The sequence below is a fragment of the Plectropomus leopardus genome, chromosome 12 (genome assembly GCF_008729295.1).
Source record: "Plectropomus leopardus isolate mb chromosome 12, YSFRI_Pleo_2.0, whole genome shotgun sequence".
Lineage (NCBI taxonomy): Eukaryota > Metazoa > Chordata > Actinopteri > Perciformes > Serranidae > Plectropomus > Plectropomus leopardus.
The window spans coordinates 4,332,127-4,354,910 of record NC_056474.1 but is presented as its reverse complement, the minus strand read 5'-3'; the positions used below and the strand labels follow the sequence as shown (position 1 = coordinate 4,354,910).

At 37.6% G+C, this 22,784-nt stretch overlaps 1 protein-coding gene across 1 annotated transcript; it reads left to right on the top strand.

Moving 5' to 3' along the window:
• The first annotated feature begins 4,785 nt into the window (after positions 1 to 4,785).
• On the top strand, positions 4,786 to 21,468 carry mppe1 (metallophosphoesterase 1). Its single transcript, XM_042497814.1, is given in 10 exon segments — positions 4,786 to 5,312; positions 5,438 to 5,546; positions 10,298 to 10,401; positions 13,785 to 13,865; positions 14,684 to 14,792; positions 15,137 to 15,217; positions 16,640 to 16,762; positions 16,975 to 17,115; positions 21,263 to 21,334; positions 21,336 to 21,468. Coding segments are annotated over 10 exon segments (1,185 nt in total). The 5' UTR covers positions 4,786 to 5,061; the 3' UTR covers positions 21,450 to 21,468.
• Positions 21,469 to 22,784: the final 1,316 nt, after the last annotated feature.

The following is a 22,784-nucleotide window of genomic DNA, read 5'->3' as shown; positions in this document are numbered from 1 at the left end:
TTAATAATCAAACAAGAGACAACCAGTAACTAAAAGTGAACTTTAAAGAGGAAAACTACCTAAATTAAGAATTCCAGTATGTTATTTCCATGAATGTGAGCTACTCCCTCTTAAAGCCAGAAACCAGACAAGTAAATCTCAAACTTGTGATGTCATCAGGGTGTCCGGTGGCTCGGTGGGTAGAGCGGCGGCCCCACGTTCAGAGGCTGTGTCCTTGCTGCAGCAGCTGAGGGTTTGATTCCCTTTGCTGCATGTCCACCCCTTTTCAAGCTCACTCTCTGTCCTCTCAAGTCTGATGCTGCAGTCAAATGAGCTTTATGCTATTGTTTTGATCTTTTTCTGAAAATGATGAATATGTACACATATACACAAAACATTCATACAATGAGTGTGGTGTACATGAATACCTGTTGTACATGAATACCCTTGTTTGTGAGGCTTATCCCTGCACTCCAGCAGTTCCAGATTTCATACAAGGTGGCATCACAAGTTTGAGTTTTAGCACTAGTTTTTGGATTTTGAGAGAGTTGTTCACGTTTACAAATATCTTTAGACTGTTTTTGAAAATGGGAGTAGTTCCTCTAAAGATTTTAAAGTCAGGCGAGCTGTTTTCAGTCTATATGCTAAGCTAAGTGGCTGCTAAATATTTACCGTACAGACATGAGAGTGATATCATCTAACTCCTTCCAATAAAGCAAATAAGCTTCTTTCCATCCTAATTTATTTTCCTGTTCTTTAAGGTTAAAGGTGAAGTGTGTAAGATTAAAGTGGGATTTGGTGCCATCTAGCGATCAAATGCAGAAAGACCTTTTTACATCACAAATCAGTGTTTCTTCGACACTGTTTGGCATGTCCATGCCAGCGGCTCGTCCACCTCATGCTGACGTGTGCTCACCTTTTCTGTCTGATAACTTGAGATGCAGAGACTGAGAAGTTTTCACCAGAAGCTGACGGATCGGCACAGGTCTCTTCCTCTGTGAAACAAACAGACCTGGTGATTAAAACCGGAAAGAACACTGAATAAAACAGTTTCACATTGCAAATTAGTGTAAGTTGGACAGTGTTCATTGCAGCTTGGCTTCTTACTGTGGTGGCCAAGGCAAAAACGCACATGGCCGTATCTGGAGTCAGTTTTTGGTTTGTCTATTTACAGTAGAAACATGGTGGTGCAGCATGGCATCTCATTAGGCAAGGACCCAAACCCCAACTAGATATAAACATCTCATTAAAAGGTCACGAAAACAAAATTATTATTTTCAGGTGAATATACACTAAAGAAAATATGCTTATTTTATTTCATTTTGGCCAATATGCAAATATATCCCGCTAAATCCTACTGTGTCCTCTGTATGCACTGATTTGTCATCATCACTTATTGAAACAAACATGTAAACTGTGTTTTTACAGATTTTTGTTAAACCATGTTAATACAGTTTGGGAGCTATTCACACAATTTTTACAAGGTTAACAACAGTCAAACTGATTTTACATAAATGTGCACACACAGAGTACTACTAATAAAGATTTTTCTTGGCTTTATAGAGCATGCTTCCAGCTGTTACACCTGATAACTTGTTATGCCCTGCAAGGCCTGGACACATGACCTGCTCCTGAATTCAATTTTAAGCTTGAAATAACTCATTCTATGGAAAAAAAATAAGTGTGTAAAACTGCAGATTCTTCGCTCCAGATTCATTATCACATATTTCTAAAGAAACTATTTATTCCTTCAAACGACAGGCAAGCTGAGTCACACATTTAAATTCAGCCGTGGTGAAAAAGCGTTGGCAGATCTCAGGAAAAGGGGGAGCTTACAGTTGCATTTTTCTTTTGACCCACGCTGCATAACATCTGCACCAGCGGCTCCTAATGAGTGTCTGGAGGCCGACCAGTCAGACTAATTTAACATGAATCAAATCTGGTTTGGACACAGTATCACAGAAAACCAGCAGATACTTTCACCACCTCCCTTTAACATAAGAGTCACTAAATCTGACTCTTATGGAAATGTCTTCTTTGTTTTCTCGAGTTGTTAAAGACGGCATGGGGGGTTGCATCCTAAGGGGAACTTTACATAAATTTGTCTGTAATTTAGGAAAACAGTCAAATTAATACAGTATATTTTTCTGTTTGTAAAAGAGAAATAATATAAAAATACTTAAAATAACATTTGGTTACTGACATACAAATAATGTCTATAATTTTACAGAGTTTAGTATAGAATTGAAAAATTAGGTTATAGATTTTTAATGTAAAAGTACACATTGATTATAAAACTAACAAGATATATCTTAGAGTTACAAAGAAAAACATTAAATTATTAGTATGGACATACACCCTCATGTAATGAGCTATTTAATTACAGTTAATTGTTGTTTCTGGAGTCTGATCTATACTAGAGACTAAAGACTGTGCCGCATTCACACACACAGATACAGGAATAAGCAGCAGTCTCTGGTCTCATGAACATACACAGTATAGCTCCTGTGTGAACAACCCCTTTAGTTCCCAACATGTGGGCCTAAATGGCGTTTTAAAGCCTAAAATTCTGGTGAAAAAAACTGACATAAGCTCGTATACTGTGCAGTTCTGGAGTAGATTTTAAGCTCCTACAAGGTTGCTCCACCCGGAAATTCCCAGGAAACCCATTAAGGACATGATCTCAGCGATGCAGGCTGTGAATATCAGCAGGAGTTGTGATATAAAAGAGTGTGAATTCTGTTTCTTGACTGTTTCAAAGGACAAGGAGACTCTAAATTTGAGTGTCAATTCCTTGATGTGTTGGAATCTCTCCTTCAGATGTACAAAACGCTTTGTTGAATCATTTTGGGGGGTTTAAAATGAAGTCATGATGGCAGTTTGTAATTTAAAGCAAATACCCTTCATTCGCTCAAAGTCTGTTGTGATTGGAGCAAAGCCAGGCTGAACATCCAGAGGGAAGCAGAGGGCTGAGTCTCCACCCTTTTTTCCTTTCGGTTTTTAGAGTTTAAAAAAAAAAAAAAAAAAAACCTCATTCGTGATCACACACACATCACACGTCTGAAAAAAAAAGATGCCTTTCCCTTTAATCATGCTGTCATACGTCAGTTTCTCTCCTCTGTGCTGGTGCTGTTGCAGTGCTCCACTTTTCACTTGTGAAAGCTTCCTTATTCTGCACGAGTCAAATCTCACACTGAACGTCTTGTTTCTGCTGCTGGGACAGATGTTTTAGGGTCAGGGTGAAGACAGGAAATGAGTGACGGGGCCTTTTCTTTGTGAGCATGCATGACTCTTGCAAACCGACTGGTTCAGCCGGTAACTGAGGGCCATAACGACAGTTTTGTTGGAGCAGTGTGGACAAACTCCTCTCTGCTGGTAGTTTCAGAGCTGCACACACAGGCAGTCTCCGGGCTGATTAGATTTCTGCTCTTAATCACTTAATCTCATTTGTCCCATAGTTTCTGGCTCCTTTCCATCTGTTAGGCTCGTATTTGTGTCTCTTTGTGGACGCATGCCAGCCTTTCTTAGCCCTGATCAAATTTATCAATAGTTTTATAGGTTACAGATGGCTTTTCAACAACTTTTAATTCAAGTGTTTTTAATCTCCCTCTTGCCAACCATCCCTCCACCTCTCCACAGACACCGTCAAGCTCGCAGGTGTGAGAAAGAAAAGTACAGGAAGTTGACTGATGTCGCTTTTAGGTTTAGTTAAATTTACCTTCTTTTTTTGGAGCAATTTTCAAGTTAAACAACACAGTTTCAGATCTGGTCAAAAAAATAAATAAAATTGACATTTGTTGAAGATTTATTGTTTTATTTTTAATTCTTTTTCTCTTTCAAAATAAAAATGGTGTTGGGTGTGTAAACAAAGTACAGTATGCAGCTACAGTAAAATTATTAAATAAAATATATCTGTTGAGGTAAATAGTGCAATAATTCCCTCTGAAATTTAATTTATCATAAAACAGAGATACACCATTAAAATACAAGTATTACTAAATTTTTCTAAAGTACAGTATGAGAGAAAGTATATTTAGAACATTTTGCCATAACTCAAAACCAGTGATGAAATATAACTAAATAGGCTACATTTACTCAAGTACTGCACTTAAGTGCAGTTTTGAGTTATTTATTTACTTGACTTTTACTTTTATGCTACTTAATACCTACTCCAGTACAGTTTGTAATAATGTACTTTTTACTCTACTGCATTTATTTGACAATATTAATTATTTTGCAAAATACAAATCATTTAGCATAGAATTATGGAATAGTTATGGCTCCACTTTCACTGGCTGCAGCATTAGGCTGAAAGGGGTAATTTATGAAACAGGTGTCTGGGGGCGGTCTCCATCAGGAAATTTTGAGCATCACTTTGACTTCTGCATCAATTTGTGCCTTTTTTGCATAAATTGCACTCTATCCACCAAAAAATGTCTTTAATTTGGTCAAATAAAACTCCTGTGCTACCTTTATGTTTTTATTGTGGGAGATAACTGTTCTAAATATTTAAGGGACATGATCACTGCACCATCCTCCAAAATCTACACCAATGATTGTAATGCTAATATTTTTGTAGGCTTTAATTTGAATTAGATTTTGAATGCATGACTTTTACTTGCAACAGAGTACTTCTACATTGTGGTTTTGCTGCTTCTTAAGTAAAGGATCTGAATATTTTTTTCACCACTGATAAAAACACATAATTTCATCTATGGATTGGCTATGGATCTATATGATTGTTTCATTTTGAAAGGGATCACCGGAAGTGTTGTTTCCAGCTTGACTGTTAGAGCTGAGATGAGACTTGGTTGCGAAACAGCGGCAGGCTGCTGCTCCGCTCGACTGTCTCTGTCCACAATCTGAGGACATTATTTAACTTTTTATCCTTTATTTTAAACCACCGGGACTCCACACGGGGCTTTTCTTTGTATCGGTCGCTGCCTCAGAGCAACTTGCCATGAGCATCACCCGGCTGGAGACCTAAACACTGGGTCTGGAAGAGGTGAAGATGCCTCATGGACCGCTCCATCACCGACAGTGCGCCAGTTCAGGGCATCCCAAACGCCGAATAACAAAGAAATGCCGAGGTTTAGCGCCAGATGGATGGTTGCGGTGGTGCTGATTCTCCTGGTCAGCGGTGCTTTCTTCTTCTGCGAGTATCTCATCTACTTCCCGACCATCCTCAAGTGCGCCTGGCCGAAGATCAGCCATGCACGGGGTGGCGAGGGCATCGACGGCCGGCCGATGGACACTACGGTCCGCGCTATGGTGCTGTCGGACACCCACCTCCTCGGAGCCGTCGGGGGACACTGGTTCGACAAACTGAGGAGGTAATGATATTTTTTTCTTCTTTGTTTAAAGCAATCCATCACTGTGTCTCCATCCATCTTCCGGGCTCTGCAGGAGTGTAAACAAAAACAAAAAATAATGCTTATACTTGTCTCCAAACGCGCAGGGAATGGCAGATGGAGAGGGCTTTCCAGACCGCTCTGTGGCTGCTCAGGCCCGAAATAGTGTTTATTCTCGGGGATATCTTCGACGAAGGCAAGTGGAGCTCGCAGAAGGTAACGTAGAGCTCGCTTTTTTCCCCCATTCTTGCTTTGTCTGCACAGTGCTGCTGCTGATGATGATGGTGGTGGTGATGATGATGATGGTGGTGGTGGAACAACAGTATGTGGATGCAGAGCAGAGGCCGGTACTCTCATCATCATCATCTTGTATACCATCCAGGCCTGAGAGGATGCAGTTTTTTTTTGTTTTTTTTTTAGGAAAACACCAACAACAGCAGCTGCAGCCTGCAGCCTGCATCCTCTCAGCCCTCTAGCAATCTTGATTTAGGGACTGTTCTTCATTTATTACAGGAGCTGGATTACAGGTTGCTGGAGTGTGACTTTGTTTTGTTGTTATTGATTTAACCTCTCGAAGCTATAAATATTTTTCCTTGAGCCTCTCTGAGTGACTGGTGGAATTGCATGACCCCCTGAATCCACCATAATTTATAATAAGTTTTTTTTTTTTTTAAACTGACCCTTTTATATCGATCTCAGTTACAATTTGAAGATAAAAACCTGGAGTTAGTTTGTAAAAAAAATATATTAGATGTAATATTTTTTTAGAATAAAATGATTTTGATGAAAATATCACTATTTTAACCCTCTGAAATCTGAGCAAATTGGCTTGATTTCTTTGAAAAACACGAAAAATCAGTGAGCGGCGAAGAAGAAATTACCCAAAAATTAGCAAGAAATTAATTTTTAAAAAGTGGAAAAAAATACTAGACTATTAGAAAAATAAAATAAAATAAAAATAAAAATAAACTTTAAGAAGGCACACAAGGCTTCAAAATGTGATTTAGAAATTAGAATAAATCTGTAAAATAATTTAAAATATGGAATTATAATAATTGCAACTTTGGTTTCTTCCCTAGATTTTTTCTTTTCCCTCGACATATTCTCTAGAAGATTTTCCGTAACCTTTTAAAAAATAATTCTCTACATCTACTAATTTCTTGCAATCGGTGGACATTTCTTATCAAGTTGCCCATTACATATTTCATATGTTTTGAGAGCAGTTGCACCTATTTGATTTGGGTTCAAAGGTCTAAATACTTGTGAAAGGCATCTGAAAGAAGCACAAAAAAGTATTTTTTCCCTAGGTTTCACATGTTTGAGTTCAGATTTGGTTGTTTTTATCTGATAGAAGTGTTCATCACACACAATGTGCCCTGAGACGGTTGGAAATATAAAAATCCAATGATGAATCCTGTTTTCACAGTTCCTGGCTAACATAAATAGTGTAATTTTGGCTGATGCGTGAATTTGTGTTTTTCTTTTCTTTTGGCCCTCCCTGAAGCTCGAGCCTCCCTGAGTGACTCGGAGAAAATGACCCTCCATTCATCATAAACTAGTTGTCAGAATTTAAAAACTGATGCTTTGATGTTTGAAAGTTAAAAGGTAAACTCTGAAGATGAAATCCTTGAGTCGAAATAATCCATAATTTTACTCCTCTTGTCTTGCATGCTGGTTATTCAGTGCAATTTTTGGCAAAGTTTTAAATGCGACGTGTAGAATAAAGTGATTTTGATGAAATAAGCATTTGTCCCACATAATATTTAACAAGGACAGTCAAAAATGTGAAAATCCAGCAATCATTTCAGTTTTTACAGTTTATGGCTATGATAAATGCTGCAACTAACCATAAATTTGTTGCTAGATTTTAAAATGTACCCTTTGACATTTGAAAGTTAAAAGATGAAGACGAAATCCTGGCATTGGAAAAAAACCCAACTTTTTTTCTTGTTTATTCTTGGCAAAATTTTAAATGAGACATTTAGATAAACTGATTTTTATGAAATATCACTATTTTAAACTAAGGTTTTTTATTGTTTGTTTGATTATTCCTGATATTTGCATTCATCCCACAAAATGCATTCAAAGACTGTCAAGAATTTCTGTTTTTACAGTTTCTGGCTTTGGTAAATAGTTTAATTTTGGCCGTTTTTTAAAGAAAACAAGCTTTCCAAGCCCATATTTTCTCTAAAAGTTAAAAAAAAAAAAAAAGTTAAATAAACACAAAACACAGCCATTTAAAGCTGTATTTCCCTCCCAAAAGCCAAAAAAAAAACCATAAGTCCTTCCCCATAGCTGGAAAATAAGTTGACATCTCCCACCTTTTTGCACCACGCTCTACCCTCTAACAATTAACAACACTCCCTAAAGAAATAATCACATACCCTGGGAATTCTCACACATCTATTACTGGATTGTGAACCGGGATCCGTCAAGTCACACAGAAGAATTGTTGAGTAAGTGCAGCACAGAGGAGAGCCTCATTAAAACAGGAAACAGAACTTGCAGACTGTAAAATCTCCACTAATCTACTATGTTACCCCATCAGCTTCCTCATTCATTTTCACACTTGGATGGCACCTCGCCTGTAATTTGTATTCTGTGAAAGTTTTTAAAAGAGGAAGAACTCAAATCTTTCATTTTGAAGATTGAGGAACAGAAAATATCTGCTGCAGCTAGAGACTTTCTCCCACGACACATCAGTCTGTCAATTATTTTCTTGACTGATTGGTTGTCTGAAAACAGTTAAAAGTGCCGGTTAAAAGTCAAAAGGGCTGCAACTAACGATTGTCTTGATTGCTGATTAATCTGTCAGTTTTTTTGCTTGAGTCATATATTAATTGTGTGGTCCGCATTTAATAAAAGTGAGAAAATGAGAGTTACAAGTTCACAGACCCCAATTTTCATCTTTAAATAGTTTGCTCTGTCTGGTATTTTGTTCTAAACCCAAATATATTGTATCTAAAGGTCCAGTATGTAGGATTCAGGGGCAGAAATGGTATAAAATATTCTATACTATGTTTTCATTAGTTTATAATCCTGGAAATAAGACTTGTTGTGTATTTGTTACCTTAGAAAAAGTCATTTATCCACAGGGTATGCTATGTTTTTAGTCCAGAGAGGACAAACCAAACATTGGCTCCAGATAGGACCATTTGAGTTTTTGCATTTTGAAGTTCCCCTACACATTTGGCACCTGATAGAAGTTTCAGTTCTGCAACCTCACAGCTCTCACTAGCTTCTTTTATACTGCCTGTTTAAGGAGGGCTGGGGGACAGAATTGCCTGTCCTTCACTTCATAAACATTACCAGGGCTAAATCAAGTTCAGGAACATGAACGGGACTGGCATGATGTTTTGTTGGCGTGTTATGTCCGCGTCCCACTGTGGGAGATTTTAAAAACCAGCTAGCAGCAGTTAGCGGCTAACTCAAGGAAGTAGAACAGCGGCCGTGAATGTCCATAAATCGTGAAAATTAAATTTAGGAGCTCCTTCCCCTCTGAGGAGAGGAGGACATCACCAAGTAACAGGGACTGTAAATGATTGGTATTGCCATGTTATGCCATAGCTATTTTTTTAGAAAGTGCTGCTGACGTGTATGTTATGTCAAACTAGAGGCCTATGCTGACGTCCAGCCCGTTCTTACTCTGAACTCTGACGGCGTCACATGAGAACGCAGCCGGACAGAACCAGTGACGCTGTTATTGTACGCTGGCGGACGGCCAGACAGCAGTGGGGGCGTCCACATGCAACACGCATGGGCGACGTCCAGTGAGAACGTGGCCAGACGGAACCGGTCGCGTGCACATGAAATGCTCAAGGACAGTGTCAGCCACTGATACTGCCAGTAACCACGTTATAAAAGGAGCACGAGTGCACTTACAGGGCTTGTGGGAGGGGAGGTGGATGGGTCCCACAAACAACTGACTTTAGTGGGGGAACATGCTGCTTTGTACATGCTGTGACGTCACAGTAACGGGCTGCCTCATCCCACCATGTGCATTTGTTGACGTCAGCATAATGGCATCCCAGAGTGAAACAGATGACACAGAAGGATCCCTTAAACTTCATAGGTAGACGTGGAAGGTCCTGACAGAGTAGCACCATGTGATTTTGCTTACACGATGCCGGCATGCTGTCTAAAGTCACACACTGGAGGGACATGATGCTGCTGTTTTTGGTTCTGTGTAAAAATGCACTGGAAGCGTAAAGACGGAAATTCATAGCGGATACTGCAATCTCCGTGTAAAATGAGCTGTTAAATCCTAAACTCTAGACCTTTCAATGATGTAAAACACTAGAAAGCAGCAAATCCTTGCAAATAGTTGGCATTTTTGCTTGATACATAACTTTTGAGATTCGCTGATAATTAAAAACAAATGGTTTCAGGCTACATTTTGGAGAATTTAAAGATTTGAATTTGCAGCAAGAGAAATGATACTTAAAGTTGCAACTAATGACTGTTTCCTTTTTCGACAGTTTGATCGATCAGTGTTGGAAAATGGTAGCAAGTAACCATCTAACCCAAAGTTTAAATGAAATAAAACACAAAAACAAGTAAATCTCTATAAATAAGAACAGTAAACTGACAGGTGTTCTGCATTTTTCCCTGATTCAAAGACGAATTATTGAATCAGTGAATCTTCTCTCAATCGATTCACTGTTGCAGAGCTAATTAAAAGTAGCACCATGGAGTCATTTAGAGACATATCAGCATGAAAAACATCATGTAAACACACAGCACTGATGTAATCAAAGGCCTCCTGTGTGCTGTTTTGGCCCCTGCAGGTGCAAAATTGAATCTGGAGTCTGAATCAAAGACGCCCGGCTCAGCCACCCATGGGGGCTGTGGGGTGACCCTCAGAGATCCTATTAACTCTCATGAGCTTCCTGGGGGAGTTTCAACTTATTAGAAGCCTGCGCTGAAACCTGTTTTGTGTTTGTGTTGTTTCGTCTCTTTCTCTCCAGCACTGGGAGGACGACGTGCGCCGTTTCCACAGGATGTTCAGACACACCACTGACACAGAACTGGTTGTACTGGTTGGAAATCACGACATCGGTTTCCATTACGAGTAAGAACAGGCTTTACAGCATAACTGTTTTTATTGTTTAACCTTGAGTCATGTGTACCACACAATCAGCTTTTGATTACCTCTGATTAAGCTGCAGAGGTTTCAGGAGAGGAGTCACAATAAAACATGGACTTTAGCGCCATAAAGGGTTTCTGCAGGTCAGGTTCAGTTTAAAAAAAATTAGGCCCTAAAAGTCTTTAACCCTTTGACACCTGAGCAAATTGGTTTGAGATCTTCTGAAAACATGGGGAAAATAATAATTATTAATCATCATCATCATTGTTTAATAATAACAATAATAGTTAGCATTATTGTATTAGTTATTATTATATTGTTATTATTATTAAATTAGGTTACCGAAAATATGCATGAAAACATATACTTTTAAAAAATTTTCAGGTAATTTTCTTGTTTGTTTTTGTCTTCTTTTCGTTTGTTGTCATGGTTGTCGTTTTCAGGTTATCTTCTTGTAACTTTTTGTTAATTTCTTGCTTATTTTTGAGCCGTGTCTTGTTAAGTTGCTTGTTGCCTTCTCCCCATTTTTTTGCAAAAAGTCAAACCAATTAGCTCAGGATTCAAAGGGTTAAATAGTCTTAGATTTGAATTTGTGAGGTATTCATTGCCACAATCATTTAATCTAATTTCATTTATCCACCTTTTACTTTTCCTTTTTTCAAAATGAGTCAAGATCTTCTGCATCAAAATCTATATGTCTTCAGATGTTGGAAATGTTTAAACAGAACCTATCACTACCTATCACTCTATAAACGTATCTGCATTGCTTGAATAAGAAAAGCATGTTTTATCCTAAAATTAGTATAAGATTTAGTTAAAAATTATCTTAAAAAGGTTGTGAAAAGCATTACATTTATGTGTGCGACACCTGTAGACACCGTGATTTCAGTAATTGTCACTTGTTAGACCTCCACACGATGGCTTTCAGTCCTATTATTCACTGCCACAGCTACAGAAACAACAGACTCAAAAAGTACTTGTAACTAGAGAGGACAGTTATCAGCTGTCATGAAAGCCTCGGAGAATTAAAGCAAACAACAAGAACAAAAGAACTTTGTCACTATTGCATAACCTTTGAGGAAGTATTTGACTATGAGCCAATTAGGAGGACTTTTACAGGGATAATACTGTACAAGGGTTGGACACTAAAAGCAGTCAGGGCCATAGATACCTGTGAGGACACTGACGATATGTTTGATGCATAATGTCGATATCACTGTAAAAAGTAATCCAGGGGAGCTATCACCACCGCCTGATTAAATGTGTGGTTGCAGGATAAAAAAAAAAATCTAATCTATTGATCTAGATAAACCTTTTTAAGTTACAAACATTATTTCAATGAGTTGTATTGACATAATAATGTTGATAATTACATCAATTTAATATAGTGTGTGCAATTTACATGTTAACTGGTTTAAAAAAATGTAAGTTGTATTTAAGTATTGAAACAAGCTTGATAATTTAACTTTTTTCCACCTTTACATAAAATGCCTGTTAAGTTAAGACAGTTAAGACTGCGTTAGGGACCTGCAGGCAAAACAACAACACAAAGGACATTTTCTTACTTAAAAACTTGTATTTTACTATCAACTATTAAGTAAGAGCTACTTAAAAAGGCCTTTGTTTGTAGAAGAGAAGCTAATCCCCCTAACTCTGTGTAGAGCACTGTCATAACTCAAGAAGATTGATGTAAACCATTGTGTTACTTTTTTTTAGCCAAGTAATTTGTTTTAAGAAAGAAAGAAAGAATTTAAACCATCACTTTTGTTTAAGCTCCCATTTTTACATGTTTAAGAAAAAGATCTTTTTCACTCATTCAATAATTATATTTATGCAAGTACTTCTCCTTGTCCAAGACAATCCATTCACCTAACAGGAGTGGCAGTTTTAACAGCGTCGTTACTACACAGGTGTGTCATGGGATGGTCATAACGAAAAGCCACTCAAACAGGTTCAGTCTGATCACACAGCACAATGCCACATGTGTTGGAAGTTTAAAGGGAGTGTTTCATTGGTGTGCGGGCTGCAGGAATGTCCACAGCTGTTGCCTGTGAACTGAATGTTCATTTCCCTGTGATAAGCTGTCTCCAATGCAGTTTCCGTGAATTTGGCAATCAGCCTCACAACCACAGGCCAAATGCAGCCACAAAAGCTCAGGACTTCCACATCCAGCATCTTCAGCTTTTGGTCGTGAAATGGACATTAAATTCATAGGCAACATCTCTTGGACGTTCCTGCAGTCAGCGTGCCAATACTTCTTTAACTTGTGACATCTGTGGCACTGTGTTGTTTGAACAAACTGCACATTTTAGAGTGACCTTGTATTGTGACCACACAAAGGAACGCCTGTGTAGTAATGATGCTGTTAAAAGTGCCTCACATGTCAGGTGGATGGATTACCTTGGAAAAGAAGAAGTATTCACTAACAGAGATTTTTTTAAAAATTGTGACCAAAATTTGAGAGAAATATATCTTTTAAAGTCTTAGATCTTTAACACTTTTGAACTTGCGCAAATGAAACATAAATTTAAAAAGTAAAAAAGAAAAAAGTGACAATAAAATTACCTGAACATATGTACACATATTTTTTTCGACAATTTTATTTTTTCTTTTAAATTATTACTTATTTTTCGCAATTTGTGGGACATTGCTTACCAAGTTGGTCATTGCCTTTTTACCCAGTTTTCAAAAGAATTCCTACCAATTTTCTTGGGTTTCAAAGGGTCGAATAGCTTGTGAGAGATATTTGAACGCAGCACAAGAAAATTATGTCGGTCCACATTACAAAAGGTTAACTTAAACCTGAAAAATGGGAGAAAATCAATAGTGTTTCATTAACATTTTGTTCAGTGTATTTTTAATATTGTCAACATATCAAAAGATTAGACTTTATTACACTTTGGTTTATCTGGTCACATAAACATATCTGTTAGAAAAAGCACAATATAATGTACAATATCATGTAACACTTTGATGACAGAGGTCCTGAATCAACTTAATGGTAATTTCTGAGCCTGTATTGGATTGCATTATATCGCAGAGATGTCGCGTTCATTGTGTCCACGCCCCTGTATGTAACACTCGTTTTGTTTGAAACTCTATTTCTTAATATCTCAGGGGAAGAAGCAGTGAGAGGAAATAAAATGAGATGCATAAAATCATTCTACAGTGAAATATTTGATGTCTGTGATTCAGGACTGTGGGATTATGCAGACACACAGCTGCTCATATGTGCTTGGATTAGACGCGTGCAGCAGGAAGTGAGATGGCTCGGCTCTTATGTAACAGTGTATGACAGACAGACGTGACAGACTGAGCAGCAGGGTGTTTTTTTTTTGTGCTGACGAGCGTGTTGTGTCTCCCTGCAGGATGGACTGGTTCAAGCTGCAGCGATTTGAGAAAGTCTTCAATGCTTCCTCCACACGGATCGTCACCAAAAAGGGAGTCAAGTGAGTGACGGGAGGATGCAACATATACAACGGCCCTGCAGGGATGTGACTCAGGAAGCCTGAAGGTCACAGGTTTAATCCCCTGAGTCAGTCCGTGCCAAAAAAAAAAGCTTTTAAAACAAACAACAGGAAATAAACTGCTCCAGAGATTTTAAAAATCTGCTAACAGGCATACATGACAAAATGCATTCCTGTTCTCACACTGATGAACCACAAGCACTGCATAAAAATCGAGCATTTTTGCTCATTAGTAAGTCTTAACAGTTTGTAATTGAGTCTTATTTTCCTAAAATCAAGTGAAAATGGAGAATGTTTAATTTAGTTTTTAATGCAATTATGATGATGGACCGAACTACACCCACAAACTGGATCACCATTCAGAAGTAAGCATGCATCTTCTGCCAGATCACTGAGCACCACTGAGCTGGCTAGTTTTTAAAACATATATTTTGTTGCTTTGACCACCACAAGCCGATTCTCACGTAGCTCTATATATCGGAGAGAAGGTTGACATCTCTACGGCCAATATCTCCAAAACTCGGCAGCTCACAATTTAAATGTATAAATAGCACTGCAGGTAGCTGTTTAGCTCCTTAAAATACAAAATCTGTTGTCAGAAGCTTAACAGTCTACCTTTAAACCTAAAAAGCTCAGTGCAGTAAAGCTTTTCCGCTACACAAGATTTATGTGAAGGTATTCGCTCAAATTTCCTTACAGCAGTTGGAATAAAAAACATAATATGAAGTATCTCTGCAGCCTCACTGCAGCTCTTCTTCACTTCATGCCAGAGTTACTGAGACATTTTTTCTCTTCATCAGTTTTCTGCTGGTGAACAGCGTGGCCCTGCACGGCGACGGGTGTCCCATCTGCCAGTCGGTGGAGAAGGAGCTGATCAAACTCTCCAGAGACCTCAACTGTTCTCTTCAGGTGGGAGGAAAATTTTCTGGAAGTCGGTTTGCACACTTTCACGCTGTCAGCACCTCCAACACACTCTGCTGCTCATGGAGTGTGTGCATTCAAGTGAGGAAAAAGGAAAAAAACACACTTATATCCCAAAGTCAGTCGTACCTGAACCAAGTGTTTTGCTTTTTTTTTAAACATGTAGTGTTTGAAAAAGCAAATTAAAAAAGGTTGCTTCTCTCTTTTCCTACAAATCTCGAAACAGAAGGAGTGGAGAGATATGAAATAAAAATGATGACTGATGTCTGAAGATGCACTATGAGCTCTTGAACAAGACAGTCGATGAATTCTTTATGTCGTCTTTTCTGCAGAACTCGCAGTCCGGCAGCGGAGCGGCGGACAGCTGTGAGGGCTCGCAGCTCTATCCTCCCACTCCTCCCATCATGCTACAGGTAAACTGCAGCGGCATCTTCTCTGTTTTCATGTCCGAAAACATAAAGCTGACAAGGATTGATCCTCATCAGCAGCTTCTCTGGTCAGGGAGAGAATTAGTGCTGAAACACTTAGTTGATTAAAGGATCAGTCTGTCTTGTGATTGTTCCTCCTGTCCACATCGGCCTTGAAGTAACTCTCTCACTGTTTTGGGAGTCTTCCAAAGTTGCTGTTTTGATTTCGAGTTCCCTTTTTTTCAGGCTGTTTCCTCTCACATCCTCACAAGACTAAACAGTCACAGAAAGAGGGCATTTCCCACTAAAAGTCTCCTACTAAATTTAAGTCACACTGCTAAAGCCTTGTATTATTTTCGAGGACTGAGATTTTGTCTTTATCAGAGAGGGATCATTACACAGCCAGAGATGACCAAACAGGTGACAGTGGGCGGGTTTCCATTATAGATCTGCACAAAACTTGAGCGATATTTTCAAAATGTCAATAAAACACAATTGCGAGATGTCTGCATTTCCACTTTTCCACTTTTGGCTTGGTGTCACCCCCTAAAGCTTCCCTGTTCACTCTAAAAGACAAAATGTCTCTATGGTGGGTCTCCAAGGGTTAATCTAAACATTTATAAAAACAAATTAAATGACAAAAGCTGTTGGTTGCGGCCCTAATAAGTTAAATGATGTTAAATGCTATATATGCTGTTAAAACTCATAGCACTTCAATTTAAAGATTTCTAAAGATAATGATGGGAAAAGAAGAGAACTGCAAAGGATTATAGAACGAGTCCACCTGATGTAAACAAAGGACGTTTTTGTTCCTGTTTTTCAATGAACAAATGGGTGGCTCTTTTGATTATTTTCATTGTTGATTCATCTGTCGCTTCCTTAAAATGTCACAAAATTGAGAAAAGTCCAGAGAGTCCTAAAGTTACATCTATAAAATTACTAAATTTGTCCGATCAACTGTCCAAATCCCATATAGATATATCCAATTTACCAATTTAACCAGAAAAAAAACAAAATTCTCACGTTTTAAGTCTAGTTTCTTGGCTGCGTGTTTGTTGTAGCTCAACACACAAACTAAACTAGGATCTTTGCTGTATAAAAAAACTCCTGCAAAAAACATAATTTAAAAACGTAAACAATAAAAAACCAAACAGGACATATGTTTCGTTTCAACATGTGAAAATTTTAAGCCAAACAAATAGTTTCCTGCATTTTATGAATTTTTATGCACCAATTTGTGCATTTTAAGCGTCATTTTATGGTGTAGATGTACTATATTTTCAAAATAAAGTCCTCCACTACTTTCATGTTTTCTAGGGGTGCAGAAATACACATGCTCTAAATATAGAGGGGGGGCATGTCCCCTGCATCTCATCCCCAAAATCTATGCTGAGCGGTGATATTGATATTGCTCTTCATGTCCTCCAGCACTATCCTCTGTACAGAGTGAGCGACGCTGGCTGCACAGGACAGGACGCTGCACCGCCTGAAGAGCGACACCTGCTGTTCAGAGAGAAGTATGACGTGTTGTCAAAGGAGGCCTCACAGAGGGTGAGTGCTCTGCAGTCTCATCACACCACCTCTGCTGGGTCTCTCTTAAAAGCTCGGATCTCCTCCGAGGTGGTTTCATCCAATTAAAATACAGTACAGCTGTCAGAAAGGGTCCCATCTGGAAACAGCAGATGATGATGACGATGATGAAACTGATGATGTAAGCGAGCAGCAACCGGTCTCTGAGGTGGATGTGGATTTTCTCTCCTCAGCTGCTGCAGTGGTTTAGGCCCCGCCTCATCCTGAGTGGACACACCCACAGCGGATGTGAGGTTCTCCATGACAACAAGTACCCAGAAATAAGCGTGCCGTCCTTCAGCTGGAGGAACAGAAACAACCCGAGCTTCATCCTGGTGAGTGGGAGCAACATCCGGAGAGTTCTGCTGTGTTGTTCAGAGATGACGGTGAATGGTGGTGTGGGTGAGCTCAGTCTTCGTGGACAAAAAAAAACACTTTTAGTCTAAGTTTTTAACCGTTTAAAACCTGGACCGACATCAGTTCCTGTGCTGCTTTCAGACGCCTCTCACGAGTATTTAAACCTTTGAAACATGAGCAAAATGGTTTGATTTCTTTCAAAAACATGGGAAAAAGCAATAAGAAATAAGTAGATTTAAACCACTGTTTTTAAAAAGCTAGGGAAAAAATATATGTATAACTACAATAATTACATATTTAAAATTGTGTCATAGAATTATAGTTTTTAAGCACTTTTTCAGGTAATTTCTGTGTTTGTTTGCTTTTCTTTTGGTTGCTAATTTTCAGGTAATTTTATTGTACCTTTTTTTTTTCAAAACAATTTCATGCTAAATTTTTGGGGCATGATTTCTTGAATCGCTTATTGCCTTCTCCCCAAGTTTTTGAAAGAAATAAAGCCAAATTGCAAATCTCTTTTTAAAGTGAGCTTTATCTCATTGTTTTTCTGTCAGGCCACGGCTTTAAGGTTTTGTTTCATTCTCATCGCCCTCCTGACAGCTGTTTTAAAGGAACAGTTCACTCCAAAATCAAAAATACATATTTTTACTCTCCCCTGTAGTGCTATTTATCAGTCTAAATTGTTTTGGTGTTGCCGAGTGTTGGAAATATTGGCTGTAGAGATGTCTGCTTTCTCTTCCATATAATGGAACTAGATGGCTTGTGGTGATCAAAAACAGAGGATATATATCTCCGTCAGGAGTTGGTGGATGGAAAAAGAAAGCTAAAATTTCTTATTCCAATAATCTGTTTGTCTTAATAATCCTAAAATATATTTATATAAAAGTTCACTTTTTACCTTGAGCTGATGCTGTGAAGACAATCTCACCACATGGTCCAGTTAGTGGCTGTTTTGAAGCTTTTGACCAAATTACATGATCATCAGCAGCAATGCAATTTGTCATGGACTTGAAGACAGTTCTCCGTTGGGCTGGGTATCTGTACTCGATGTCAGCACCAAGCAGAATCAAAAGTCTCCAGTCAAGTGATACCTGCATTCATTCCCTTTGTATCCAGATCTGCAGGGGAAAAAAATACTATTATTAAAGTGAATCACTGCAAGCATTCATTGATTTAATGCAAAGTGTGACTGATCCACTGCCACAGCACTTACAACCCATACAGTCTGTGTTGTGGTGAAGTCAAGCATGGTGTATTTGATGAAGTTCAGAATGCCAAGGTGCTACTAAAATGTTCAAAAGTATGGCTTTATCTAACGCCTGTGGCATTTTACTTTCTTTTATTTTAATTTTCTATTTAAGGAGTTGTCCCACTGAAAATCTCTTTACAAACAAACAGCACAAAGATTTTTATAAACAAAAACAAACAAAGACTAAACACGATCAGGCAACTTGAAAAATAAAAAAATAAAATCAGCAGTGTTCACTAACCAGACAAGTGCATTCAAAAAGTCTTTGTTTTTAAAATCTGCCAAGCTTGTAATAGAGTCTAATTTGGGGTGACTGCAGCTGACACCAAGAGGAGGGAGCAAAAACTTTAAAGCAGTTTTATGTTTTTTTGTGAGAGCATAGATGGGGAACTGAAGCCCTCTGAAACAAGCTGTCTGATGAAAAAAGGTAAATGTGGGAAAATAATCCCAATATAGCATACACCTAAACTGATATTGATATTTTAAGTAGGCTAAAACACATTTTGTTGTTGACCCCATCCAAAGCAGTACATTGCTTAACCTCTTCTGCTGGACCAATCACAGACTCCTGTGTTTCAGCTGTTCATAAAATAAGGCATTTCTGCCAAAATTGTGGTGAAAAATTTGTTGTGAAAATCAATGGTTTCCAAGGTTAAAATCATCAAAACATTTTCTTTTTTTTTTTATAGAACAAACCAACTTGTTTACATTTTTACAGAACCAAAGTCATAATAGTTACTTGTATACATGTAAAATATAGTTTTTAACATGTTTTTTAGTCCAGAATATTCTGTTAACACAGTATTTTGGGACTAAATACCTTATGTAGCAAAGTTTGGCTGTGAACACGTAGCTGTTGACACGTTTTTTGCTAAAAACCAGGAAGTACAAGAAAATTATAAAATTAGTAGATGTTTTTTTCTATCATTTTAATCTCTGGAAGCACTAACTTTCACAATAAATATAACCTTTCGCCAACACATTAGTGAAAATTCACAATTTCCAAGTCCCCTGAAGTAGCTTAGGAAAATTTGGGATATCCAATAGATTTTAAAATTACTAAAATAATAATATAATAATGATAATAATAATATAATAATAATAATTACTACTAAAAGCCACTAGTAGGTTAACTTCCACATCAGACTCCTGCCTGCTTCGCCAAAACTGGGGTCGTGATATCTACTGTTTTAATACACAGTTCCACAAGCGCCACATATTACTACACAGTTTATAGTGCACAGATTATAATTTGTTTATTTAGGAAATTATTTATTTAGCTCCGCCAACACAAAAAGCTCCACAACTGACCTGGGACTGTTGCTAACCAAAACAAACATTCCCTCACATTAGCATGCTACTTTGTGTAAGCTAATTTCGGCTAACACGTTACCACAAGCCAGCTACTTTGTATTATTTACATATCTGTGCGATAACATACATTTTGCGGCCAGAGAGTGTGTTGACTGTGTATATACAAGTAGTAGTTTACACTCGCTTTGCGAGCTACCGACGAGCTAACGGCTAATTCAGACGGTACGCCGCTACGTAAGCTGCTAACGTCAAATTAGCTTACCTGAACGTTTGCGGTCAAGCATTCCGGGCGTTCTTTCCTGCCCTTCGTCCTTTTCTGACGACCGTTAATTATTTAACTTAAATATTATTTGCGGAGATTTGTCCCTCTTTGCGGTACAAAGTATTACGACGACAGCTTAGCCGTTACTTAGCCTACGGTTTAATAAACAGCTCGGAACACCTGTAACGCGGAGTGATACATGAATAGTAAAAAGGCCCAGACCTCATTGAATGTCTTCTGTCCAATCAGAGTGCTTGGTTGGAACTAACTGTTGTATGAATGTGAATGAATAAGTACTCCAGTGGTATCACATCACTTTTAGGATACTGGTATTTGTAGTTTTATATATAAAAAAAACTATAAGCGGAGTATTTTTTAGGATTTCTTGTTCATATTACAACATGAATATCTGCTCTTGAATAGCTATTAAAATTGACATTAAAGCAAAAATTCAAATAGCAACTTAAATTTGTATTATATTTATATTATGTCTATATTTATCTTTATTCTTTTTATTTTTTTTATTGCTTCAAAATTAAAAACACAGTGACATACAGAGCTTTACAATAAATGCTTGATATCATATACTACATAAAAAATAGCAAACCAAATGAGGATAATTCTGTTGTCAACATTTTGCAATTACTGTCCCTTAATTTAATACAATACTGATTGTTGAATGTAAAATGCAGAAGAAAGAAATAATAATAATAAAATAATAAAAGTAATAGATAACAATGATCTAATATTACTACTACTACTATTATTATTATTATACAATGAAAAATGAATAATAAGTAGGTGTTGATAAAGAAGTAATGTAAAATTAATAAAAATAAAATAAAATAAAATAAATAAATATTCCGTATGTGAAGGTGGTGGGAGTATTGATATCACTGGCAGTCCCCTTCCAAATTTAAATATGTCCTAAAATACACATTTTGTGAACCCAACATAAAATTATCATATCTTGGCCTATTTGAGAAAATAAAATAAATAAATAAATAATAATTTAATAATTCACAGTACAAAACATTGATAATAGGTTATCTGTTGATCATGAATCATTGCCAAATGAATCCATGATGCATAAATATATGAACATGTCTAATTATTATTTTAAAAGCTTAGTAGTATGTGCATCAATTCACAAAAATATTCAACAATGAACCAAATAGGAGTTGCAATTCTTAGTTTTTGGACGCCCTCTGGTGGCCGAGGGGCTCAAAGCAGACACTAATGACAGCATCACCACTGACCATCTCCTCTAACCTGTTATCCTCTTCGTCTCCTTGTCTCTCAGGCGTCCGTGTCACCTGGCAGTTACACTCTGTCCAAGTGTTTCCTGCCGGAGGAGAGCACGGTGATCGGCGTTTTACTGCTCGGCCGGCGCCTGCATGCTGCTGCTCTTCCTGGCTCACTGTCTGTGGATGAAAGGCCTGCTGCAGTGCCTCAGCCTCTGCCTGCTGGGGAAGCACAAGTCCCTGTGACCCGCAGAGAGCACCAGGACAGAGCCATCCACTAGAGTTAAATACTTGATGTGAGGATTTGTGACGTTCCTCTCCTGAACGGGTCCAAAATCTGTTTGTGCAACCTCGATTTGTTTGTCCAAATGTTTCACGGCACTGTGAAGGACATATGATATATGTTTTAGATGTCTTTAAAAGGACTCATCCCTTCTGGTATTGATGGTGTGATTATAGCCTGTGACGACAGAGCACATGTGGGGCCAAATTACAAATAATCTCTGGTGTTTGTTTGACCTTCCCTGGGGAAAAGCATGAAAATGAAGCATTTTCAATCACAGAAAAGTCACAGTTTTGACTGACTGAAGATTTAACAAGTACGCACATGTGGCATTAAGTAAGACAAATCAAACAGAGAGTACATATGTAAATATTAAATGTCCCTGGTTGGATTTAAGGTGGTAAAGTCAGATTTATGTCTCCTCACTCTGATGTTAACTGTGATCTGATGTAAACACACTGATCATCTCACTCACTGAACACCGTTTGTTTCTGTTGTTGATGTCTGATGATCCACCCGTTGTTTTTATGATGCATATCTGAGTAATATTTATTGCTGAATTTCTGTGCAAAATGTTTGTGAGAAATTTTTGCCGAATTGTTGAAATGTTTCTGATGGACTGTACATAAATAAATCAGAATCTTAAGGTCTGTTTTCAGAGAGTTGTTGTTCAAATTAAAGGTCAACGATCAATGTTAGAGGTCACACTGTGGATTAACCCTTTGAAATCTGGAGCCACATCACTTTCCTAGTGCTGCTTTCAGACACATTTCAAGTATTTAACCCTTTGAACCCTAAACAATTGGTACGATTTCTTTTGAAAACATGGAAAAAAGGCAATGGGCACTTTGGTGATGAGTAAGAAATTTACTGATTTAGAGCATTATTTTTAAAAAAGCTGGGAAAAAATTTCATAAGCCAAGAAAATATAATAACATATTTAAAACTTATGTTACAAAATTATTATAATTTTGTAAGCACCTTTTCCAGGTAATCAAAATTTACTAATTTATTTCTAATTTTTTGGGACATTTCTTCTTCTGAGGTGCATAATAATAATAATTTTGTTCTTTCAAATAAATTAAAATGTATAATCAAAAAATTATAACTGGGAAATTTTTCCCCAGCATTTTTTTAAAATAGTTGCTAAATCTACTAATTTCAGGTTTCAAAGGTTTAACTTCTTGTAAAAGGCATCTGAATGCAGCACAAGAAAAGTGATGTCATTTGAGGTTTCAAAGGGTTAATTAAAGTGGTAAATAAGTTCAATAAGAGAAGAAAATTAAAGGAATACTTCA